Source organism: Heliangelus exortis, chromosome 8, assembly GCF_036169615.1.
Source record: "Heliangelus exortis chromosome 8, bHelExo1.hap1, whole genome shotgun sequence".
Taxonomy (NCBI): Eukaryota; Metazoa; Chordata; class Aves; order Apodiformes; family Trochilidae; genus Heliangelus; species Heliangelus exortis.
The window spans coordinates 27,058,560-27,085,266 of record NC_092429.1 but is presented as its reverse complement, the minus strand read 5'-3'; the positions used below and the strand labels follow the sequence as shown (position 1 = coordinate 27,085,266).

At 41.6% G+C, this 26,707-nt stretch overlaps 1 protein-coding gene across 7 annotated transcripts in view; it reads right to left on the bottom strand.

Annotated features, from left to right (window-relative positions):
• SOAT1 (sterol O-acyltransferase 1) overlaps positions 1 to 26,013 on the bottom strand; it is a 29,004-nt gene extending 2,991 nt beyond the window's left edge. For 2 of the 7 annotated variants that reach the window (XM_071751185.1, XM_071751189.1), the window contains exons 1-14: positions 25,846 to 26,013; positions 22,624 to 22,753; positions 15,064 to 15,122; positions 9,396 to 9,544; positions 9,248 to 9,307; positions 8,712 to 8,819; positions 7,389 to 7,671; positions 6,413 to 6,491; positions 5,770 to 5,851; positions 5,053 to 5,098; positions 3,198 to 3,327; positions 2,696 to 2,793; positions 2,118 to 2,216; positions 1,292 to 1,427 (exon numbers count right to left, since the gene is read on the bottom strand). In XM_071751185.1, coding sequence (XP_071607286.1) covers positions 1,292 to 1,427; positions 2,118 to 2,216; positions 2,696 to 2,793; positions 3,198 to 3,327; positions 5,053 to 5,098; positions 5,770 to 5,851; positions 6,413 to 6,491; positions 7,389 to 7,671; positions 8,712 to 8,819; positions 9,248 to 9,307; positions 9,396 to 9,544; positions 15,064 to 15,122; positions 22,624 to 22,747 — 1,453 coding nt within the window. In that variant the 5' untranslated portion in view covers positions 22,748 to 22,753; positions 25,846 to 26,013. Of the gene's footprint in view, positions 1 to 1,291; positions 1,428 to 2,117; positions 2,217 to 2,695; positions 2,794 to 3,197; positions 3,328 to 5,052; positions 5,099 to 5,769; positions 5,852 to 6,412; positions 6,492 to 7,388; positions 7,672 to 8,711; positions 8,820 to 9,247; positions 9,308 to 9,395; positions 9,545 to 15,063; positions 15,123 to 22,623; positions 22,754 to 25,494; positions 25,607 to 25,827 lie in introns of those variants that run through there. The other 5 variants (XM_071751188.1, XM_071751187.1, XM_071751190.1 and 2 more) reach the window with 5 other exon arrangements.
• Positions 26,014 to 26,707: the final 694 nt, after the last annotated feature.

The window sequence follows — 26,707 nt, the reverse complement described above, 5'->3', positions numbered from 1 at the left end:
TTCACTGAATCCACTTCATTTCTGGAGCAAAAAGGCTGCTCTGTGAGGTCACTTCTAGTGCAAGAAAACCTGACTATGATTGGCAGTAAATATTGTGAGTTGATTCTGACATTTACTTTCAAGAAGTCTGCCAGTAAGCTGGCCCAGCTGTATTCCTCTGGGAATCGATACTGTGTTACATTGGTGACCAAGACATGCCAGCAGTGGTGGCCTGGAGTTCATTAGAGCCCTCTAGCCCACTGTAGCTCAAAACTGAACAAGAAATGCAAGACCTCTAAATGGGCTTTCTGACTGCAGGGGCAAACACTTACACTATGACTTTAAAGAGGAAGATTATGTTATTAATCTCTTACTTAAGAGAAAAAAAATATTTGCCCCTGTACTCAGCACTGATGAGGCCACACCTTGAGTCCTGTGTCCAGTTCTGGGCCCCTCAGCTCAGGAAGGAGATTGAGGTCCTGGAGCAGGTCCAAAGGAGGCAACTGGGCTGGTGAAGGGACTCGAGCACAGATCCTATGAGGAGAGGCTGAGGGAGCTGGGGGTGTTGAGGCTGGAGAAGAGGAGGCTCAGGGGAGACCTCATCACTCTCTCCAACTCCCTGAAAGGAGGTTGGAGCCAGGGGGGGGTTGGGCTCTTTTCCCAGGCAACTCTCAGCAAGACAAGAGGGCACAAGAGGTCTCGAGTTGTGCCGGGGGAGGTTTAGGTTGGACATTAGAAAGAATTTCTTTACTGAGAGGGTGATCAGGCATTGGGATGGGCTGCCCAGGGAAGTGGTGGATTCTCCATCCCTGGAGATATTTCAAAAGAGCCTGGATGTGGCACTCAGTGCCACGGTCTGGGAACTGCAGTGGGAGTGGATCAAGGGTTGGATTTGATGATCTCTGAGGTTCCTTCCAACCCAGCCAATTCTATGATTCTGTGATTGCCAGCCTACTGACATATTCAACTGAGGCTTGGCAAAGAGGAAGCACTGCTATTAAAATATGTACAGTGTCACATGAAAGCAGTAGATCATATGTAGATCTCTTCCCCTCCATCAGCAAGTCTCAAGACTGCAAACCCAGGAGTGTGTACATCTATCTATCTACTGAACCACCTAGCTGCAGAAATCCATTCACAAAGGATGGAATGGCAATTGCAACTCTTGAACAAGAAACAGTTCTGTGTGCCAGTGCCTAAAGAATAACTGGCACCATTGTCAGAAGGGCAAAGCATGCTTTAAAAAAAAAACCAACAAAACAAACAAACAAAAGAGCCCACAACCCACTTACAGCCTCTCCTAGGAACTTACTTCCAAAGCACATAAACAGGCAAAACAGAACTGGGTAGAAGAAGCCAAAGCAGATGCTCAGAACATACTCGTGCACAGCAGCTGATACTGTGAAGACAGACAGCATAGCTGCTGCCTTGAACTTCTTGCCAAAGAACTGGGAGAAAGAAAAATACAAAGTATTATAAGTTATTCTCTTGTGGTTTTAGTTTGGTTGTTTCAATATGTGAGATACGAGAGATATGAGATGAAAGGATAGGAGATAAGATATATGATATGACATCTATGATATATATCTATGCAATTTAATATACATTTAGAATATAATGTAATATATTTATAAGTAAAAGAAAATATCATAACATTACTTTTTATATCATATATAATTTAACATAATGTATATTTAATATGTATAGCTAGAATTATACATTAGATGATTTTGTAATATATCATATCATGTAGTATAATATATTACCATATGCAATATATAATAATCATGTAGTGTATAGTATATAAAACAGTATATTTCTAATATTAGATATTATATATTACATATTATAATACATTGTAATATGCAATATGTAATCATAGTTTATTTCACTTTTTACTGTTTCACTTTTTACTATTTTGTTTCATTTAATTTTATTTTATACCTGAAACAACAAGTGCCTGCTCCAGCCAAGAGGCATACATGAAACCCAAAGTGCTTTACAGAGCACTTAAAAATTTCTAAAAAATCACAGTGGCTGCCACAACAGACATAGACACTGCAGTTTGACAAATACAGTGTCTAGCTTGGTGGTTCAATATTTAGTTAACAAGAAGTATAGATCTGCATGTTGCTCACCCAAAGGAAGTCCCTGTAGGCATAGTAATAGAGCCAGTCATGTACTACCACGTTCCAGGTTCTGTAGTAGTTTGCATAGGAAGTGGAGTTCCACCAGTCCTGAAAACACAGTGGGAGAGTATAATCTAATTACGTGTAAAAAAATTTTACAGGTCTCCTGGGTATCAAGTTGAAAAATATCAATCAGAAAATACCACATAAACATAAAAAACATGCTAACATAAAAAGTTGCACCATCAAATAACGTATTCCACTGCATTACCTACATTCTACTCTGATTATCAAAGTTGGGTTTTATCCCAAAATGCAGACCATAAAGGAAAATAAACAGTGCTAACAGAGCTATTGGGTAAGTCTGGAGGCTGGTTCTGTTCACACACAGGGTATCCTGACTTAGAACAATTCAGACTGCCAAGCAGAAATCTGTTCCACAGCATAACAACAAACTTAAACCCCAACACCATAAAACAAGCAAACCCCCATGGATGCTTTATTTGGTAAAACACCTCTTTCCTTTGGGAAAATGAGTTTTAGGGGCTTTGTAAAGCTTGCTTTGCAAACTGTAACTGTCTCCATACCTTATAGAACATCCTGTCTGCAAAGCGCAGCATCTCGGCAAAGGCGTTGAGCCAGCAGTGAAGGAAGGCAAAGAAAACCAGGAAGAGGATCAGGACTCCTAGGAACAAGGCAGAGTCAGAGCAGGTTTGTAGCATTTTCTCTGCTATAAACAAGAGCCTGTAACACAGTCAAGACTGTTCTTACACGCACTGATGCAGGTGAGCTTTGTGCTACCTATACCAAAAAGTACAAAGTATTTCAGTTTCTCATTACTCCGTGCCATGCTCACCCCAGAGGGGCAATAGCACAGCTGCCCCAGACCCCAGAACTTGGCTCAGAAGACAGTTAAATTCAAATCCAAGCTTTTATTTTGTGCTGTTGATTCTCAAGTTTTAATACTTCATGCTGAAGTCTGCCCAGGAGACCTCATTTGCTGAGCTCTGCCTGGCATGAACGTTACCTTTACACCAAGCACTTCCCTCCCTTCCTCCTCTTCCAGAGATGAGATCACTTGGGTCTTACCTGGCAGAATGGAATTGAAGATGCAGAGCACAAGCCCTCGAAGATTGAAGGTTTCTTGACTACTGTTGCGAAATTGAGGAATGCAGAGTCTCACAAAGATGTAGTAGGCATAGAAAAGTGAACCAAGCACCTGGAACAAAAAAAATTATGTCTGATTCCATAAGAAAAATACACAATTAACACATCAGGATCAATGTGGCCAGCAGGTCCAAGGAAGTGATTCTGCCCCTGTACTCAGCGCTGGTGAGGCCACACCTCAAGTACTGTGTCCAGTTCTGGGCCCCTCAGTTTAGGAAGGAGACTGAGGTTCTGGAGCAGGTCCAAAGGAGGCAACTGAAGGGACTTAAGGTGAAGGGACTTGAGCACAGATCCTATGAGGAGAGGCTGAGGGAGCTGGGGGTGTTCAGCCTGGAGGAGGCTCAGGGGAGACCTCATCACTCTCTACAACTCCCTGAAAGGAGGTTGGAGCCAGGGGGGGGTTGGGCTCTTTTCCCAGGCAACTCTCAGCAAGACAAGAGGGCACAAGAGGTCTCAGTTTGTGCCAGGGGAGGTTTAGGTTGGACATGAGAAAGAATTTCTTTAGGGAGAGGGTGATCAGCCATTGGAATGGGCTGCCCAGGGAAGTGGTGGACTCTCCTGGAGATATTTAAAAAGAGCCTGGATGTGGCACTCAGTGCCATGGGCTGGGAACTGCAGCGGGAGTGGATCAAGGGTTGGACTTGATGAGCTCTGATGTCCCTTCCAACCCAGAGGACTCTATGATTCTATGATCACCACTAAACAGCTCTAGAGGAGGAACAGCAGCTTCCAACACAAGTCCAAATAATTTATTTTACATTGCTGCTAACAAACTTCCCTAAGGGTCCAGGCAGAAAGTAAGCCACAGCCATCTCTGTAGCATCTTGACAGCCAGAAGCAAGATAAACTTGTCTTTTCTGCTACAGCAGCTGGAAGTTTCTCCTAAGTCCTATCAACTCAGAAGTTATGACAAAAGATTTGTTTCAATGCCAAAGCAAGCAGGGAAAATACCCTGTGATGTGGGTCCCAGAGAAAGGCAGAAATAATTGAGAAATACTTACTGGTGTTAAATCTAATGTTAAAGCTTACTTTGCTTTTATTCCAAAGGGTATGTTTACAGGCCAAATCACCTCAGGCCTTCCCTGGCTCATGAGGCTCTGCTGCAGAAGCTGAGGTCAAAATGCAGGTCACTGCTTTTAACACTCCAACTATTTTAACACTCCAACAGATGCATACTTTGTCATGCTCTTCTTCAAAGAGCAAGCAGCCAAAGGCCTTTTCATGCTTTATTTGCATTTCATTGTTTTGCTTTCTAAACTATAAATGCGTTGTGTGACAGTAAAAGTTCCAACCATTGAAAGCCATGACTTGGAAACAGATCCACAAGAAGCAATTGAAGCTCAAGTCCAGTGCTGTGGGAATCACATGAACTTTGAAGAGTTGGACTCCAGGCCTCATCATTTCAAAACTGGTACAAATATCTGAAGACAGGTAGTGTGCTAGTGAGTTACAACACAGCATCAGTGCAAACAAAGAGGGCTGGAGCACAGGTACTGTGCTCCACACATATATACAGCTTTTGCTTGTATGGAACAGAGTCTGAAGGCTTGTTTAAGACAGGATTTTTATATTTCTTTTCCTCTTTGATAACGACCAGTATCAAACAAGATCAAATTTTGAAATGAGATCAGTTTAATTACATTAAATCACATTAAAAAGTATTCTTTTCTAGTAAGCCCACAGCAAGTAAGCAGTGTTTTAATGCCAAAGGGAGAACTGTTTAGCACACTTTAGATGATCTCTGAAAGTGGATTCTTCAGAAAGCTTCACCACTCACCTGTGCAAACTTGGTAGCTACATAGCCCCATCTTATAGTGGGATTCCTAAGAAAAAGACATCATAGCATATCAAAATAGGACCTCAAAGAAGCAAAAAAATCTCCTCAGTTATTAACTTTACTGACCAATACTCTGAAAATATTGCTTTTTGAACTCCAGAGTTCTTAACCTCCTAGTATCCAAGAGATGTCTGCCCAGATTGCTGGTTCCTCTCTTCAAACTACAGCAGAATGACTACAGTAATGCCATAAATGGGAAAGCATCTGGAGGACAGCATTATGCAACTACGTAGGAGGTGGTGATCTGCCTGATAGTCACGTAAGGGACTGCTGACTTGACACAAACTGCAACCCAGCAAAGTACAGAGAAATTTGGGAGTTCCCAGTTTTAAAGGCTTCACCCTTTCCCTCCTTAAACTCAAGAGACAAGGTTGCTTCTTGGCACCACATAATACAAGACACAAAACTGCTGCAGGAACTGTGTGTCACTGGATATTCAGTAGCAAGTTCTTAATTTCTTACGCTTCAAGTGCATGTCTCAAAGAAATAAAACCAGCACTGGAAAGTCAAAATACTATTAGAGTTTACATGACCAAGTTACTGACAATGGCAGCTGGATGAAATCTCTCACTCATAAATTAAACAGATCCCATGCAGGGATGCTCAATACTGGCTTCAATTTTTAGATTAATGTTCTATTGGTGCTGCTCACATTACCTGGGGTAGTTATCTCTGTATATCAGGGTGGGAGCAAAGAGGAAGTAGAGGTATTGGGAAATTTTGGGAACAGGTACTGTGCCTGGAGAGGGAGAGATAAAAAACAAAACAAAACACTTTTCAATCTTTCTGCTTACTGATGGTTTCATTTTCCCCGTGCCCTTTCACAACATACAACCCTTATCACCTCAAAAAAACAGTCTGGAAGTAAAGGCTTGCAATTTACAGAGAATAAAACAAACTGGGCCTGTATCAACACGTGGGGTCATGATCAGCTCTAGTATGACTTGCTGAAAGAGATTCTGTGCTTCTACAGTCACTGTCATTTCAACTAGAGATCACCAGGGAAGTGTAGGCAGCCTCTACATGCATTTTTCTTCCAGATGCAGAAATCAGGGGTGCTGCTGCAGTCATCACAGAGATGAGTCTGGGCTGAATAACAGCTTAACTGATTGTCTGCTACCACATGAAAAGGTTCAAGCTGAAATGACGACTTAGAAGGTCAGTCTGGAGCCTCATCACCTGCCCAAAGTCACCTACTCAAATCCTACCTCTCCAGTTCATGAGGACAGCTCAAACCAGTGGAGGGAAAAGAGCAGCTGGTTATGCACTAATGTCAAAAATAGGAGGGCAAGTTACTCACTGGACTTGTCCTTTACAGAGGAGAGGACTCTGGGCACATTCTCCCGTACAAATGAATGAGCCTTCATAACAAGACGAACCTGTAAGGATGAGTGAGTATCAAATTAAAACCTTTTCACTTTCCCAGCTTCCAAATAAAAACTGGACCAAGCATTTTCATAATCTTCATTTTTCTCCAATTTACCCCTTTTCCAAGGGAAGTGCTGCTTTCTTTGCCCACAGGGCTGTTTAACTGACATGAATTTAAAATACTGCAAGATGAAACGTAGCAATAATCGTGACTCAGGAGGGTCAAAACATCTCATTTACACTCACAGGACCACAGCATGTGCAAAGACTCCAAATCATATCAGTAAGTCACTAACCAACTAACATTAACTTAAAATCAAAGAAGAAAAAACTTCACAAAAACCTATCCACTTCAGTAGACTAGTGTGCTTGGAAGTTTTCAAACTAGCTCCTTGATACCAAATGCATTCTACAGCAACTACCACTACATAGCAGTAAGGTGGTGTCACACAAATAATCCCTGACGGGACTGAGGGACTACTATTAGTCCAAAACTAATTCTTCACTCTCTGACCATTTTGTTTTACCCTGATGGTCTGATCAGTTTCCACACTCCTGCACTCTTCCCCTCCTTGCCTCAAAAAGAAAATTGCAGTGTCAGAAAAGTTCTGACTACAAGAATAAATCAGTTGCTTCTTTCAGCCTTGAAGTATGTTCAGCAAAAAACATTGTAAAATCTTAAATACAGTATAAGGAAAAAAAATATGGTTTCCAGGTCAAAATAAAGTTTACTATCCAGTATTTTTCACTGGATTAGCTACCTGTAGGTCTGTCTTCAAGTCAAAGACAAAATCTATTCACAGCCCTGGCTTAATTTAATGAATAAAACAACACTTGACTCCTTAAAAAAAAAAATCCATTTTGAAAACAGGATCCATATATTTAAAAGATACTGGGTAAAGACTTACCTGTTCCAGTATTACAATAAAACGGGAAGCTGGAGGCAGGGCATATGATACAGCAACATAGGTTGGTCCAAATCCAAGCCAAGCTGTTTGGAAGAGTGTGAACAACATCCCATAGAAAAGAGACCGAATGATACGATGGGAGGAGCTGCAGTAGCCTTGGGCCCACCAGACAAAAAGGTTGTAGGGGATGATAACTGTGGCACAGAACATGCACAGCCAGGTACAGAAGACAACTGGGAACTTCCCAAAAACAAAGACCAAAAGATCAAATCCTAGGACCAACCTAGAGGGCACAAAAAAAAAAGAGAGACAACATTCAGTGTCACTAGAAATACTTCTACTCCACTAAGTGGCTACAAAACACAAAGCTTCCACATCATGGTTGTTTGACAGTCTAGACTGTGGCAATTTTCAGCTCAGAAAACTTGAGGGCTGTCAGTGGCAGATATAAGTGATCACCCACAAAGCACACCAGAAAACTAGAGATAAGGACTCATGCCACAGTTGTTTGTCAGTTGTTTTGTTTCTTAAATAAATCTGAGAATCCAGCCCTATTAGTTGATTTTAGAGATAAAAACCTATTCTCCTCTAAGGTCCAAATAGAATTAAGTCAGGATCAGCTAAACAATATTCAAGCATGCCTGAACCTCTTCTTACACGTAGACAACTATTATAAATCCACACACAGATCTAGTTTTGTACACTGAAGATCAGATAACCAGCAAGATAAAGATGTAATCGTATTTGTGTACATGGGATACAGCTTGCCAAAAAGATCCTATTTTAAGCAATAAGCAAATGTGAGGAAATCAGCCTTTCATAATCTTATTCAGTACTGGCTACCTGCAAAGTACAATCTTAACAAAGGCTGTGCCAACATCCTTGATATTTTCTTCCCCAGCATAAACTAGAAGTTCTCTTTTTGTTTAAGCATAAGTACAGTGTTCCAGAACTCATTTTTAAACAGAGAAAGGACTGAGTATTTAAAATTTCTCTAAACACAATCCTCCCTCAAGCAACAGAAGAAACTGCAAGCTACTGTTTCATTAAATTTATTCAACAAGAGAAGTGCACATTCAATGATGACCCCTCCCTTCCACCAGCCTTATCATAACCTAGGCACATCAGGCTGAACCATGTTGGCTGTAATTCTCATGGAATACACCTGCAGGATTCTCCTTGTATCAATCTGATTAGAAATGGCAACATCCCAAGGAAGGATCCCTGCTTCTTTCTGCACCATTCTGCTCTTCCATGTACCTCTGACGCTCTGGAAGCAAGCACTTCCCAGCCATATTCCCTGTTTCCCCAGAGCATTCCTACCTTCCTTCATCAATGAAGTCCACTAGAAGTGTGCTGAGGATGAAGACGATGAGAAGGGCGATGAACATGTGGTAGATTGTCCTGATGTGACTCACTTCAAACAGCTCACTAAGGGAGAGATTTGGATGCTATCAGGCAACTCAAAAAGCACATCACACCCCCAGTAGCTTTCAAAGTGCTTCTCAGTAAGGGAAGATGGCATCACTTGCCATTCCAGTTCCAAAGATTGAAGTTAATGCACTGTTTGGGTGCCAATCCACATGGGCACTTCCCTGTGGTTTACCCTCAGACACCAAATAATTAGCCATTATCTCAGTGGCACTGAGAGGACTGTAATTAACATTTATTTACAACTGGGAAGCCCATAACCTTCAGTAGAGATGTTTTTGAAAGGAACAGTGAAGCTTAGATGGATTAGTCCACAGGGGCCTGAATATAAGACTGTGTGGCAATGGGGAGAGCACATCAAAGCAAAGGTTTGCTATCAAGGGTATTCCCAGTCAGTTTAATAGAAAACATGAAATTAAGGTACTCACTCCAAGAGGGATCTTCTGGCACTAAAGATCTTCCCGTGCTCTGGGGGAGCCCTTAAGGTCCTGCCAACAAATAGGAGAACATTTGAGACAAGAAAGGAAATAAGGCTTCCAGCCAATCTTGTTATAGAACAGCTTAAAACTGATTTACTTGGCTTTGTGAAGCTCCTTTTCTGAGGAGGAAGCTGGGAAGAGAGAGGCTGAAGGTGAGGAGTCCAGGAGGGCCGATTTTGCTACCAAACTGTTCACAAACTCTGTGAAGTGACTGTCCACCTCCTTCATGAAAGCTGGCTTCAATTGCTGGTACAACAAAAACAGAGCAGAAAATTGTTTAACTTCCTGGATACATTTTCATAAAACATTTATATCCCTTTTTATCCCAGGGCAAGACAGAGTAATGCATCAAGAAAACATTCCTGTAGAAAACATTCCTGTAGCATCCCCCAGCAGCTGGAGCCAACTCCTGGGTAAGATCAGGAGTTATCCTGACCTGTTCACACACCTCAGGCCAGAGGACTCTGAATACTGGTTGTTTTCTATCAGATGCAACACAGAGGAGTAAAGTAAACATGCTGATCTTCATTTTATGTCTAGGGTGGCAGGTATTTCACATGCTCCATGTAGGTATTTCACATGCTCTAGAGTGCCTAGAAGGCTGAGCTAAACTTAATACATGAGCCCCAGAAAACAATTCTCAGTTTTAACCAGTGTTTAAAAGTTAGCATAGAAAACAAGTACAATGAGATGTACTTTTTAGCCCATCTAGGGCTAATGAAGCAAAGATGGACCTTCTCATCCTCATGGCTAAGTAATCACTATTGATGTTCTCACACATGAACACAGAAGCAATCCCCATGTCAGCACAGAAAAAAAGACTGAATTTAACCTTCCACTGCTACCACTGCTTGCATTAAAACTTTCCCCTACCACTGCAATTACAGAATGCACAGAAGATTTCCCACTAGAGCAACAAGGGGGTAACATTGTGAAGCATTAAGACTGAGCAGTAAGAGAGACAAAATTGCCAGGCAGCAAGACTGAAGTTCAGGAATTCAGGGGATGGAATGTCCCAGTTGAATATTCTACACTCATTCTATTTCAGACAGCTTTATACAGGTTATCTGCTCTAGTACAGCCAGTTGTGACAAAGTTGCACCATATTTAGCCTCCTAGTGGTTTTGCTCACATTTTATTAGACAAAGGCAACTTCTGAAGCATCTGCTTTACCAGAGACTTATTGATGAATATCCCCCTCCCCACCATCTTTTTGGAAAAATGCACTGATACAGAAAAAACACCAAAGATAATCAGCTGTGAATAAAGCATAGGCCACTACTTCCTGTTTCACCCGGCAAAGAGTTTCTTTTCTGGAAGAGAAAACATTACTTAAAACTTCCAATAATAAGTTGTCCTGGTAATTATTACAATTCATCTTCAAAAGGCAGGCTATAAAATGCCACAATGTTTTGATACCCTTTTGTCTTGCCTGAAGAATAGCACAAGTAATTCATTCCTGCATTTTTTTGCCTGTAATATATTGGATCTGCTATTTAGTCTCATAACATAAGCTTTCAAAGACTTGATCTCTCACACCCCAGGCAGAGTTTTGAAAACTAGATACACTTTGAAGAAACTGTAAAATAAAATGTTCAAAGTTACTTATTTTTGAGGCTCTGGAGAGCTCTTTGCTGCAGTGCAAATTCTCTTTTTCTTTATATACAGAGAAAATATGGAGGTTTCTCTAAGTGTTATGACTAGAAAAAAAAAAAGCCAACAAAAAACAGGCAAAATTAATTCCCTCAAGGAAAGAAAAAGGCAACATGCAGTCACAGGACTTCCATGAGAACTTTGGGAATCTAAAGATCCTTAGATCCTCTGGCACTTTCAGTAGACAGCGAGTTGTAAGACTTCTGAGAATTCAGATCCATAACTTCAAATCCTCAGACACCAAATGATTTTCCCAATACTTGAGCTTAGTGATGAAGCACAGCTGAAAGCTAAACCCGAGCTCCCAAACCATGAGTCCTTCTAGAATGTTCTGCCAGATAGTAATATTCAGGACAGGAAACAGGCAGGTTTTAAGAAATTACTTTGCATCCAATTGCATAGTGTGTTTTGGGGGGTTTTATCCAAGTGACTATTGGTAATATTTGTCTGACCACCCTTTTGACTGGGAGTTTTCAAGTTTGTGTCCAGATTCAAGGCCCAAGACCTTCTACATGATAACTACTTACCATTTCATCCAGCCTTCCTGCTGATCAGCTGCCTAAGAAACACTCCTGCTTCCCTGATCACCTTCAGAATACAACTGTTTTCTAATCTTTAAGACTGAAAAGTTACAAACCCAAGGAATTAATTTTTAAGGAAGGAAAGAAAGAGACAGGAATTTGCACAAAACCAATGTTTTTTCAAAAAGGCATTTGTGGCACATGACCTCATTTGTCAGCAGGCATGTATGTCTCAGTGCCTCTCATGCTGAAGAAAGGTAGAGAAACATTTTTACTATGCACAAAGGAAAAGGCACAAAGTCTATGTAAAGAAGGAAAAACCAAATAACAAACAGGATCCATTAGCTCCAAGCTGCAGCAGTGAAATGTTCACCTCTTGCACAGAGCTCTTCACACATTTATGTTTTAAGGGGTCTGGACTCCCACTGATGGACACATGGGATCCATGACAAAGCCTTCATACTCCAAGCATACTTTGATTGGTTTTATACAGTAGATCTCCAAAACACTAAGCTAAAAAGCCCTCTTCATAAGCAAAGCTTTCAGACTAACAAAAATGTACTAATAGATGATGTATTCTTGCAAAACATTACTGTTTAATGTGACAACAGCCAAACAAGAAAACAAAACAAAGTCTAACTCTGGCAGGAAATACAGGGCAATACGAAATGAAACCACATAAAATCAGAGGACCAAGGACCCTGAAGTCAAAATGCTCAAGAACTCTACATTCCTCCCATTTCCTGGTGGTCGGAAAGATCTTTTGAAACTGAAACTGCAGTAGGAGGAGAAAGACATTACTATTTAATGTAATAAAAATATTTTTCCCTGATTCGGTGACTGCCAGTATGCAATAAACAAGATTCAACAGTGCTTAATGAAACAGAAGCTCTTAGACTGTGACTGCTCTTGGTTATTGCTTTCTGGGGATCACATCTCACAGAAACGTGGATTTGCTCTTTTAAAAACAGGAGAAAAGAGTTAAGTACTGACTAAAACCTGTAACAGGAGACACTGGTGTTCCTTGGCATAGCCTGCTTTTACAGCATGCATGCACATATCCCTGCCAAAGAAAAAGTCAAATAAAAGTTCCTCCTCCTCTTGCAGCACTCAAACTCCCATGCCAAAACACCCCACACTATTCATTCCTACCAAAATTTGTCTTTTATTTTAAAGCCTCTTTCCCTTTTTTTTTTTTTTTCTTTCAGCCTCATCTCAGCAACAGAAATTCTTTCCTTAACAGAAATTCTTTCCTTAAACTATCTTTACAGTTTAGTTTGCACTCAGCTGAGATTGTCTCCTCCTAATACAACCCTCAGGGACTGCCATCAACAGACATGTATTTGGACTGGGAGAGCAGGACGTGTTCTCTCTATAATCTAAACCAGGAGAGATTTAAACAAGATTATTAGGAAGAATTTCTTTACTGAGAGAATGGTTAAGTGCCACCAAGGAGGTGGTGGAGTCACCATCCCTGGAGGGATTAAAAAAAAAAAAAAAGTGTAGATGAGGCACTTAAGGACATGTTCTAGTAGGCTTGGTGATATTTAAATTTTTTTTTTAATTTGCCTTTTTTGGGAGGATGTTGATGGTTGGACACAGTGATCTTGAAAGTCTTTTTCAACCATGACAATTTCATGATTAAATATACAAATAGAGCACAGACCACACATTAATTGTAATTACAAAACTGCACAATATATTGTGTTATACTGCCAATTATACTGCCATTCAAAGGGCAATCTACTTGGGCAATTGCCAGAGTAACTGATGTCACCATTACACTTTAAACAAAAGAATCAGATAATTATAAAACCAAATAGAAGGGAAAGGATGAAAAGAATGCTGTGCCAAGAGAGAAGCTATCCAGTAACTGATAAGAAGTCGTAAAAAGTTGAGAAGTAACACTGTAGCTTACTTATAAAGAGAAAGTTGCAAATGTTCCCCAGCATTTTACTCATTCTGACAGACAGTAATTTCAGTGACCAAACCGTAACATCCAGTCCTGATCAACTGACAGAACACACCATTCCACACTCAGGTTAGGGTGAACAAAGGACTAGGTTTTCAGACAGGACATCCTATGCATGAACCTACAAACCCCATTTAAATCATGGGGAGCTGTCAGTGACCAGCACTTTTCAGAAGTCAAGCACATGTCTAGAACTCAGTTACCTAAGAGGTTAACTAACCTCCAAGCCTCTGTTCAGTGCTTCACACAAGAAAAGGACCAAGCATTCCAGGAATTCTCAGGAATTTTGCAGTATATGGAGGTTTTTATGTAGTCTTATAGCTATTATTGTAGCTCTGAGGCACATTAAGCAAATTTACAAGCTGCCTAAAGTGGTGTTTAAAACCTGCTCTCCCCATGTTTTAGAAGAGATTTAAGTACTAAAAGCAGTGCTGCTGCTTTTCTTCCATTCTCTTAGCAGATAAGAAATTACTTTGTCTACAAACTAGTGTGTCTCAAAGCTGGGGAGGAAAATGCTGCCAGAAAAAAAGAATTAGAAACAAGAGACATTCCTGAAGAAAGAAAGGCAAGATCAAGTTGTATCCTTGCAACCAACTAGTGTTCCCTGGAACTTAGCTTTGGCTGTTAAGCCAAACTTTGTTTCTCATGTAAGCATGGGCTGCCAAGCACAGGCTGTTTTGTCTGCAGGGAAGATAGGAAGCTTGCTCTATCCTGTCCTCATCAGAGAAAATAAAGTACGAAATAAAGTTGTGAGCTGAATATCCCCCTCATGGGCTGAATTTTAGGAGTTTCACTGCATAAAGCAGTATATATTTTGCAGAAGATGCTTAAATACACTTTAGTTATATCTGTTATAAATTACACATCAGAGGTGTGTAATAAATATTTCACCAGATGTGAAATAAAAAACTTTTAAAAAGGAAAATATCTCAAAGGTGCAAAATACTTCATTTGTCTTACAAGTGCCCACCCCCTACTCTTCACATAAGAGTGTCACAATTACATTACTTCATCTTTACCATGGGATTCTTTGCAATAAAATGAAGCAAGAGTGCAGCATGATTTGCCCTGAAGAACAATGGTTACTATGAAACAATGGTTGGCAATGAGGGTGCAGTTCATTGTTAGGTAACTGCATTTAATTTGGGCATTAAATCATCTTGACATAAGCTAAGACAATGGCAGCTCACATGGGTGATGCTGGAAATACCCAGTGCTATTTCCTTTGATGCTACTGCTCAAAGAGTGGGCTCAGGAAGGTCATCTCCACAGCCACAGCACATTTCACAGACTCAACATGAAAGCAGCAAACTGATAATCACGCTGCCAAAAGATGGTGGTGAGGGAACCTCCGTTTTATTTACAGGCCCCAAAGTTCATTCTTATCTCTGGACTTCAGCCTGTTGGGATCAAGTGAGACAAAACTTCATCTGATAATACAAACCCTCTTGTGCAAAGTCAGAAGAAAGGAGGAGCTAAAAAGGGCTGTACAAAAGTCACTGCACTCAAGCTACGACTGATAAGGGATATTTATATTCTAGGACCAGTGACTCTCCAAAAGACATTCAGGGTCAATTATCCTGCTCCTTCCTACAAGCAAGCATTAGAGTATAACTTACCTCAGCTTCTGCTATTAGCTGCATTTTCCTTGTTATCACATGGTCAACATCAACCCGGCCTAAGGAAGGAAAGCAAGTATTTAACATTTGTATTTTCAGTGATGCTTTTGCATGTCTGAAAACACAGAAAGTATGACATACAGTAGCTGATTTTTTCATTAGTGCTTCTGACTTCTAATAAGGTACCAGTAAGTTTAAAACTAAGTTACAGGAAATTCATAAAGCTATGACCAATTATTCTAAACAGCCATTAAAGATCACAGCACTGTAAGACAGTCAACAGCTGATAAGATGCTGCATTTTTGAAAGCTTCATTTTTCATCAGCAACTCTGCAAATCTTCCCAAGGTCCCTAGACATATTCAGCCTTGAAACAGCAATTAGAACAGCCCTGAGAAGGTCATATTCAAGTGTGCTGATCTTTTATCAGAGCTTTATCTTACACTCTGTGAACTAGACCTAAGATTAGTTTGTCTGGAGTTCACTATGTTGCCAAGTCAGCCAAGCCACAGCTATCCGTAAAACACTGCAGCCAGCTCTGAAAACAACCTAACTGGGAAGCTGAAGGGTTATTTTGTGTTCAAACCTGGCTACTTCCATTCCTTTCATCCCCCAGCAGAAGCATGGGACAGTCTGACTGTAATTGCTCAGCAATTCATTGCTTGAACAGTGAGGATCCCGCCATGCCATAAACATCACCTGATTTGTTTCATTACCAGTACCATTGGCTCAGATGTAAAGCCTCAAAAATCACCTTGCATGAAGAACTATCCACACCTGACATGCCTCTAGTATGTCAAGAAGAACAAGATACACAAATCAGGCATTTCAGGCTAGCTGCTTCAGACAGGGTTTGTCTGCAACAGTTGTCCAGTGCTGGCAAGCCAGCTGGTGTTTCACTTCAGCAACTACAACACAGAAGATAAAGTTACTTAAAACAGCCTTGTACATGAAGCAAAAACAAGATTAAAGCAGCAATATCCACTCCCCTGGAACACTAGCCAGGGTGAAAATACAGCAATGAACCTTGCCTTGTCCATGTCCTTTGGCAATTACAGATACATTACTAATCTTCTCCAGTAACACATGGCTAGTATTACAACTTCTATGATGAGTTTCTAAGACAGCATTACCCCTTCAGAAAAAGAGGATACTGAACTGATTGCCAAGTAATATTCCAGGGAAGCAGAAGCTAACAGATTTGCCCTACAGGTGTAATGAGAAGACAGAAGTCTGAAGGTGCTCTTATGAGAAACCAATTGTAAACAGCTGAAGCAGACCTAAATCAGAGTTAACTCCTGTTCCAATACTGGAAAAGAGTTAAATAAAACAAGAGAATTCATCTTCAATGAAGCTATGTTCAGTTGTTAGTATTAATTGAACCCCTCCACACCCCCAATCTTGCAAGGAAGATAATTTCTTAAACCTGCTACACAAGCTACAAACTTAAGAACAGACCAGTAACAGCAGCCTATCACTTTGTAGCCTTGTAATCCAACAACAAAGCAAGTAATTAGGTTAATATCATGAATTTTTGGCTGCATAAAAAGATGGATTTTTACAGAAACAGAATCTTGGTTGCTAAGCATCTTACCTCCAAGAAAAAAAAAACAAAACTCAGCATTTGAGCTCATCATGCTACTTACTACACTGCACAAAACAGCAGCAGTTTGGAACACAATTTAAGAGAGTACAAGACAGCATTACAGTCCCTTGCCTCACTCACTTTGTGTACTTTGCTGGTCTCAAATGGAGTCCTCCCCTTTCTCTCCCAATAAATTTTTTTTTTAAAAATCAACTTCTTCCACAAGCAGCAGAACTGTATGCTCTTCATATATCTCAATGGCTCTACTGCAATGTCTCTCCACAATGATATTCCTATCTCCCTCCCTCTACCACTACTAGGCTGTGCTTACCTGCTCAAAAGCAGACCACAGCTGTTCAGCTCAAAGCTCAAACCTTGTCCTGTAAAAAGGTAAGAATTTGTGTTTCTTATCCAGCTGCCAGTTTTCATGACTGTATCAAGTTAACTTGAAGCTGTCCCACATGGCCAAAGAGGACAGGACACATGAGGCTTAAGAGACTCAATTATTTCCTTTTATAAGCTAAGCTAAAAATAAATAAACACTGCTTTGACCATATATTTTATGTCAGATCTTGCATTCAAAGCCTCACTTATTAAAACTACTCAGGAATGGGTCACTTTGGAAATAAAACCCCATTTTTTACTTAGAAGGCCTTAAAGGGGTATAGTTTTACAGCCACCTAATGTACAGCTTTAATGGTTTTACAGGAAATGAGGCCAGTGTCTGACTTGCTGATGCTGCAATTGCTAAATTGTACACAGTGTTCCTCCTATAACTTTATTCACCCACACACCAGTGTATGCAGATTAGACAGTTAACATCTTTAAAGGTCATTAAAATCAAGATCTCTCTGTCTTTAGGATATGCATCCCATAACAAAAGTAGAACCACCTTTAAGCTTGTTGCTTCTTTTCCAGAGCAAAGCCTCCTGTGGGAGAAAACCCACCCCAAACCAACAACTCAGGCTGCTGTGTTGCACTGCCCAATAAAATCAGGCTGTGTCACAAGGCAGAGAGCAGAGAACACAAACTCATCATATTCTTGCATCATTCATCTTCTGTTGTGCAAGCTGCTACTTGTGTCCTGGGAGATCATTTGAGAAGAGAACCATCACATGATTTTGAGTTTGAAAAGAGCATGTGCACCTGGCACCAAAAATGAAGACTGGATCCCCCTATATCACTTTGGGATTGGGACATCCCAACAAAAATAAGACTCAAGGCTGCACAATACAAGAAAGCACAACTTAGCATTTAAAACAATATGGGATATGCCTTAAGGAAATGGGAAATACACTTCAAGTCATAAGGAAGAAAATCTTCCTTGAAGGCTAGTACGAAATGTCATGAGATACTAAAGCATGGTTCATTTGGGAAGAGCTTTGCTCACAGGGAGAAATTTAATCTAATGGAACTTGTGCTGCTTTCCCAAAGACGTTTGTAAGACCTCTAACTAGCTAACCACTTGCCTTGAGGTTGTAGTAACTAATCCTCATGACACTTCTGCACAGCCCAAACTCTAAGCAGGTTCAAAAATCAGAAGAAAAAACAATTACCTATTTAATTGTAAACTTTGCTTCCATAGGAAATCAAGATAATAAAATATTACCTGGAGATTGAGAAAGGCTTTTATTGTTGAAAACTTGAGCAATTAAAGTTTCACAAGACTTATAAGCTACCTTCCTTAAAGGATCTCATTGTCTCTTTTTCAACCTATTCTTGTACATTACAGACAAGTGACATTTAAGAGGAATAGAGAAGCCTCCCATTCTGCTGATGTTAGTGTTACAGCTTAGGCTCCAACAAAAACAACTTCTCTGCAAAACACCAGTCAGCACTCTACAAAGTAAGTTCACAAAACCAAACAGTGTTAAAAGACATTTATTTTATTTAACTGCTGTGGTCCACAATTATCTCCAAATGCACAAGTGGGAATAAGTCCTTTGAGCAAAACCCTGGCTTGGACAGTGTTACTGTTCCAGACCATAGCTGCTTCACCAGCCATCAAAGCTGCTCAGCCACTGCCACTCAAAATGTTCCTTCACTGTGGTAGTTAGAACCACCCAGGAGGCTATTGCTATCTACATCCCTGCTCAGCATTCAAGACAAAAATAGCTCTTTGCATAAGAGCCAGGAAAAGCACACCTACTTCAGTTTATTGCCACATGTACTTAAAAAAAAAAAAAAAAAAAGACACCTCTCAAAACAACCAAGCACATCATTTATAGTTCAGAAGTAATTTTTTCCCAACAATGAAAGTCACAAATACAAATTGTACCCAACAGTGCCCCTCTCTAAAAGTTTAAAAATATCTTCATTATTTCTTGATCAGACAAATTATCACTCAAAAGGTTAAAGCAACACAGGCAGAAGGATTTCCTGTTCCTGTTGGACACCTGGCATAACCTGAAGGAGAGTCATGTTAAAGCCAAGCTAGTGCAAGACTTCTGTAAAGAGGGAAGTCTTCCATATCTAAAGCAATACAACATCTGTTAATAATTTGATGCCAAAAACCCTATTCTGACTTATGACAAGGTATTTGGCCACTCAGCAAAACAAAGTTATGACTAGAATGCTTCCAGAGCTCAGATGATCTGCTTAAAGAATGTACAAGTGAGGTGCCCCTGCACTGCAGCTGGGCTAAAAATTCAGTTGTAATTCCTACAGAAACACAGGACCCAAACAGCCTCTTCACTCCCAGGAGGAAACACCAGCGTTCTCTGTGTCATGTCAGTATGCCCACAGGCTCTTCTCCAAACTCACAGGTTACAAAACACCAAAGCACCTACAACTACCAGAATCCACCCTGTCTCAGACAAGACATTTCTGCTTGATCCAATCCACTAAAAAAACTCAATTCAAGCAACTTAGTCACAAATTCATTAATCCATAAGAAATTGCCTTTTGACTCAATTAACATTTACTGCTGTAAGCCAGGCAGCAGACCCAAAAGCTTTCCAAATTAAAGCTCCCTCCTCCCACATCTCTCAGAAAGAACACACAATTCCTGAAGCTTCCTGAACTTTTGCACTCAGAATGATCAGTAGTAACCTCTTGACTGGAAGATAACAACCACTTTCTAAGTCCTGCATTACCAAACAGGCTTACTCACACCAAACACAGATATGCCACACAGTCTGTTTGCAGATCAGTCTCCACACACTTCTAATCCATTTCTGAGGAAACAAGGGCAAATTCCAAACCCACCAGTTTACTATTTTGAATGGTCTAATCTTAGCATTTCAGAGGCACTCAGATACACACTGAAAAGCCATTCCTCTCTAACTTTTTAAGCTCTGCCCATCCAGTTTCTATAAAGTCAGTCCAGGGAAGGTTTCCTGCAACTGGTACAGCACCTGATAGCAATATACCATTAAGCTGAACAGTTTTATATTTATTTATGTATCTCCAGCAGAAAACTTACAAAACTAATCTTACTAAGGAAGCCCAGCTTTTGCAAGTGGATTACTGCTGCCTAGATCACCTGTTGACCTCTGTGCCAGGACCAAATTAGTTGTTTAATTATGACACTGGAGCCAATTCAAAGTGAAGCAATGCAGGAGACTGAAGTTCAGGCACTCTGTCAAAGGGAGATCACAGGCTGAACAACTACAGGATACAAACACATAAATGAACAAATGAATTCTTCTGGCAGTCTCAGAGCTACAAATACTTCCACATTTCTATACATTTGGAGGTACCAGAAAACAAACTATTGCGTATCAGAACTCAGCAAACAACCAGATGGTTTTCAGCAGAACCGATGTAGCTCTAAAACCATGAATTAAAATTCTTTCTCCAAGCAATTTCAGATCAGCCAACACATTTGAGTTTTAATAATAATTTTAAAAAAAAGGATTAATGGCCTATAAGTTTCTACAGGAATTTCACACACTTCTGGAAATAAGTCAATTGGTTCTTGACACAGTAACCTAAGTTAAAAAACAGTTTGCGTTCGCTAATCAAGGAGGATAGAGGGTGAGAAATTACATTTTAGCAACTTAGTTTTTCTACAGTAATAATTGCCATAAAACCACTATATATTAACTTGCAAACAAGATACTGCCTTGGTAGAATCTCTTGACTGCAATAAACATGCATCTTGTCTAAAATCCAACACAACATTGTGTGTTAGATGTTGAAGTACAACCAGGATATTACCAGACAGAGCAGCCTCATGCTGCCTTTGAGTACAACAGGACCAGTGCCTCAGAAAGAGCTACTTAGAAGTGAAAGGTGAGGACCAAAGAAAGCAAGAAAGGAAGTCTGTGGCTACTTCTTTTGCAAAATTCTTCCACAGCAGCTGTACTTTCACAGAAAGCCCTGTCTGCTTACACAAGCATACTGGACTACCTGGAGAGACCACTACCTGAACCATGAGAACATCTCAACTTTGTAAAGCTCCCACCTCTTAAATAACCAGGATTGTTCCCTCCTGTCCTTCACTGCAGGTTACACTGTATTAAAACTCACTGACTTCTTGTAAGCCAACCCACTAGGCACACATACACACATGAAAGCTGGGTACACTTTCAAGAGATCTACCCCAGAATGTTTGTTTACTTACTACACACCCCCAGGATCTCACCTGCAGCAATGTTATGCTGCATGTCAGAGGTATTAAAATGAAAGGCTTTTAAAGATAGGCACACCAACCTACTAAGTGCTAATTATCACAGCTATAATTACTCTTCACCCACCTTCTTGTAATAACTCAAATTCATGCATAACCATTAAAGTATTTTCATAGATAAAAGGTAGAAATCTGCCTCAAAACTCATCATAACTGTTAGTAGCCATCAAATCCATGCGATCTTCTAAAAACAGCATTAATAGAGCAGTCCCATGTGATTCAATTAAAACAACAGTACTATCAGCTGCTTAACATTCCAGTTCTCTAAGTAGCCTGTGGGATGACTTGCCAAAAGATTTTTTGCAATAAATTTGACTTGTCAAAGCTTAAACTTAAATTTTCTCCAACTCCTGTTGCCATAAAAAGAAGTACTAGGAAACAGTGATAATATTCAGAAGTATAATTCAATAAATATTTCCTGGAGTCACTGGCATCAGGGCTTTGGAACCAATAATTACGTGGCATGCTGCAATAAAATACTTTAGCTTTTAGTTTATTCTGTCTCCCAGAGAGAAAGGAAACAAGCTGCAATTTCTTCACTAGCCTCCTGTCACCAGGCTGGAATGCAGTACAGAAGAATCCAGGAATTAGAGACAGTCACAGTGTCCAGAGATTCCACAGGCAAAGCCCCTGAGAGGCTGCCACAAAACTGTCCCTGCAACAGCACACATGCAGCAGGGACCCTTCCACAAAGCCAACTATAACCACATAACTTTTAAGGTGACCACAATACAAATTAATACAAACCCAACTGTTTATTGTTCTACTTTATGGTAGCCAGGGTTGAGACTGGATAGAAGGCAACTGTTCTGACATGAACAGAGCCTCAGAGGAGCTGAGGATAATTTTTTGTGGCATCCTACCTCCATCTGACTGTCAGGATGGGTACACTAGCTTAACCTGGTATGTCAAAGACCATTTTCTTCAATCTTCAGGTAGCCACATACTGAAAGCTTGTAAAGGAAGCAAGATGAAGTCCCCAGAAAAAGCATTTAGCAGAATTACTCAGAATTGTTGTCAAGATGCCTTGGCAACATTTACAGCATTAATGCCTCTCTTCCTCATCACACACATTTCTTCTGTGACTATTAGTAACTTTCTTTACTCTAGATGCCTGCAAGCACTGCAGTACAGAGGCCCCAAGGTAAAGTTCTGCAAGACAACCTAAACCTGCTGAAGAAGTGCAGCTGGTACACAGGGAGCTCCACTTTGGCATCCTTTCTACAGGCAGGAAAAAAACCTTAAATTAAATAGCAAAGAGGCAAGAGCCATGAGCTGGAAAGGACACCTTAGAGGATATCACATGGCAGAGATGCAATTAATCCCAAGCAAAAGAATCTCACCATTGCTTGAGTTTTGAAATGACCTCTCATTCTCAGGTCTCCTCTGTGTTCGTTCATTATCTGGGGTCTTGCAGGTTGTAGTGGAGCCAGATGGACGTTTTCTTACACAGTCTTCACCTGCCATTGTTGCCTAGCAAGACCAGAAAAGAACAGCAAAAATATATGACAAATAATGACAAAAGAGACAAGTTTAGTCTTTACATTATTCAATAATAAATTAACATAGCTTTCTTTGCATGCAAGTTAGACTGTCTTCCTTCCATGAAGAATTGAGAGCAAGGGTAGGGGAAATGAAGCACATGCTTGTACTAATCACTTACTGTGGATCACACTTCCTCTCCTCTACTACAAGCAGCAAAGGAACAAAGTAACCAAGCAAGTTCCCCCACCCCTACCAAAATAGCTCCCCACAACTCCCTTACAGACCTTCTAAGTATTTAAAATGACTTAAGCCTTTGGTAAAATCTTCCGAAGTCCAGAGAGCCCTTGCAAATGCTTTCAGATAGTCAGCCTGACAACACAATGTGTGTTTGGATAGATCTGGAAGGTTTGCTTTGTAGAATCATTTGCATTATGTTGCCAAGCCCCTTCCTGTCAAGTTTTCAGTTCTTACTGAAAGAGCAGCTTTCTCAATAGATCCTTGTACTCTGCTTGGCCAGACAATGGCTGTGCCACAAGCTATGTAAAACAGGAAGAGAAAATCAGGTTTGAACTGTGCCAGATTGAACTACTAAAGTCACTGAGGAGGACAGAGCTGTTAGCAGGGAATACCTGAAGCACCACAGCCAGGCTGAAACAAAAAAATTCTCATTTAAAGAAAACGGGAAGAGGGGATTCCATTTGATCACATTCTCTGTGAAATTCAGCTCAAGAAGCTCTCAAGGACAATTCTCAGGAGTTCCACAAAATAACACAGGCATGTAGGTAACCAACTAACACTGCTCCTTTTTCAGATTTTCTTCACCTTGGCACAAACTCTTAAACAGATGTGTCTTGTCACTAGGGAACAGAATATATTCACCAGCACAGCTGAGCTGTTAGAGACAGGTGAGGAGGATTCATGTACTTGTAGAAAAGCCAAGAAGGCAGGACATAATTATTTAAGGATGGATCTCCTCAGAATACTGAGGCTGACACTTCAGAAGATAAATAAGACTTTTCAGGCCTTGTCTTTCTACATTTGTCCCTCTAGCAGGGAAGTTTGCTATTCTCCTTTCAGGCAGCACTGCATACAGGGATAAAAAGCCCTTTTGCAACACCAACCAATAAATCACTAACTCCAGTGCTGTTAGCCCACACTCACCAACAACATTCCTTGTAACCTTGTCTCTTGGCTCAGAGATCAGAGCCAGGTCTACGACCTATAAAACACAGACCATATAAATTGCAGACTTCACAAGTGGATTTGTACAACACCAGATAGCTCATACTATTATAATTTCCATGATGCAAAGAGCATTTACGTGAACAACAGAAAGAACCAGGCCAGAATTATGGTAAATCTTCCCACATAAATCAGTCACTATCAGGAAGACATTGCTCTTTCCTCTTCCCAGCCTTCCCACAAGGTTCCAGGTACAGATATAACCACATCATGTTAGAGCAAAGGATCATCTGGCCCACCCGAGGCTTACAACTACATGGAGATCCTGGACAGGTAAATACTTCCATCTTTCTCCTCTTACACAAGAGAGAGGCTCAAAACCCTATCAAAGAATAAGAATTAATTATTTTGATCACACGATGGGATCTACAGAACAGTACAGGGGGAAACAGAGCACTAGGAAGTCTCTCTGCTGCCTCTTGATCCAAATTAAGGTGTTCTTGAAAGCCACAACTGTCCTTAAAGATAGAGGTTTTCCATCTCTCAGAGGATCAGTAGTTTAATACTTTTCTCAGTACACATTTCATGTTCTTCAACAAGTGAAAAGGCACTCCTTCCTCTCCAGTACACAGTGGTTACAGTATCTCATGGAAAGGCTAACAGAAAGAAGTTAAAGCTTCAGGATGGGGAAAGGAAAAACCATGTATGAGAGAAGAAGTTAAAGCAATTAATCTAAAGAGTTATTAAACTTGTATAGGCTAAGTGTTCACAACAAAGCCTTTTTCACACTGAAACAAGAACTGTGCTAGGGGAAATCTATGAAAACAAACATTTTCCTAGTCTAATCTCTCTCCATATGAAGAAATGTATAACATTACAACACCCAAGCAGCTATCAGCGCATCAGTGCTTAAAGAGGGCATCAGACCTTCCCTCTAATCTCTGCTAGAACAGAAACAATCACGACATAACACTAATTTTAACTCCAAAATGTTCACCATTGCCTTCACAAAAGGAAATCTTTCCTCACAATGAGTCAACAGCCACTCAGCTCAGCCCACTCCGAGCACTTGCAGGACACCCAGAACCACAAATGTGTTGCAGTATCACAATTGTAAGCAGACAAAATCTCCCCCATTTAATAGGCACGACTGCATTGTGGTACAGGTGGAAGCAGATGAATTTCTCCATCTTCCCTTCCGAAACAACAGTAATTACAAACAGGCCTCGGGTGAAAAGCAACATCTTTCTTGTACATCTTTGCATTTCAAAAGTATGACACAGCGAGGGCATGTATTCTACCCCCAGTACCGCTGATGCTTAAATAATAACCTCGTAACCAAACATCTCTCAGATCTACAAGGTTTCCCCTCGGGCACCACATGAACCAGCAGACCCAGAGTGGTACCCAGGTATCAGCAGAGCTCTTCGCGAACTGTACTGGGACCAGAAACAAAGTTAAGGTCATTCCACAGCTCATCCACAACGCGCAAAACACTGATTAGGAAAAGGAAAAACAAATAAAGTAATCAAACAACAAAAACCCACAATGGAAGCTGCCCAAAGCGCTGCCGGGGCTCCGAGCACATGAAGTCAGCAGCTCCCTTCTCCGCTAACTCCCTGGGACACGCACGGAAGTGCGGCCAGTGCTGCCCGCTGCTCACCCACCCCCCTCCATCCCCCCCAAGCCCCCGCCATGAGGGATCCCGGAGGTCGGCGGGGCGCAGACCCCTTCCCCCGAGCCGTACAGCGCTTGACCGGAGAGCCGCGAGCACAGCTTCACCCCTTAAGCAGCAACTCCCCGGGGTGACACCGGTGCCCTGGAGACATCCCGGGCCTAAAGTCGCCGGAGGAGCCGCCGAAGGGAGAGCCCGCTCTCACCCGCGGGACCCGCGTTACCTCAGGGGCGAAGCCGCCGCTGCCTTCGCCGCTTCCCGCCTCCAGCGCGCCCAGGCCTCTTCCCGGATCTGTCGGACGTCACCGCGCGTAGGAAGCGGGAGGGGGGGGGGGGGGGGGCGGAGGGAGGAGCAGCGGCGGCGTCCATTGGCGAGGAGGAGGGGACAGAGGGTGAGGGGGGTGGCACATGAGGTGCGTGTGGGCATGGGGGGGGGGGTCTTCTCCCATCGCGGCCTCTTCGTCGTCCACGTAGCTTCCCGTCTTTTTCCACACCGCGCCCCGTTTGTCTCTCAGGTGTCGTGGCGGGACGGGGCCGCTCGCCGGTGTTCTTCGTGAGGAGAGTGACGCGGAGAGAGACAGAGGAGCGTCCCTGAGGGCACGGCCGTGACCGAACCCTGCTGGGGGGGTTCGGCTACACCCAGAGTACAGACACACACCCCACACACCCCCTCCACACAACACGCACAGCCCTCACACGCACATACAGCACCCAACACCACACACACACACCCGACGCCCCCCTCACATACCCCTCCAACATATACACCCCACATACCACACAACACCACCACACACACACGTTCTTCGCCCCACACCCCATCATCTCCAGAAAAACTTATTTCAAGGTACTGACTGGGAGGACACAGAAGTCAAGGCTGAGGGGCCTGGAAGAACCAGTGGGTTTCTCTGTCCTTGTTCTTTAGGGGCAACACAAGGATTGCTCAACAACCCCTGGCGCCCAAAGTTTGGTACAAACGCTCATCTTTCCCAATGAGGTTCTTTCAAAGGGCTCTACTGGAGCAAGGGAAAATATTTTTAAAAGGGAGCCCCCCTCGACTTCGGTGAGATCCCGCCCTGCAGTGCT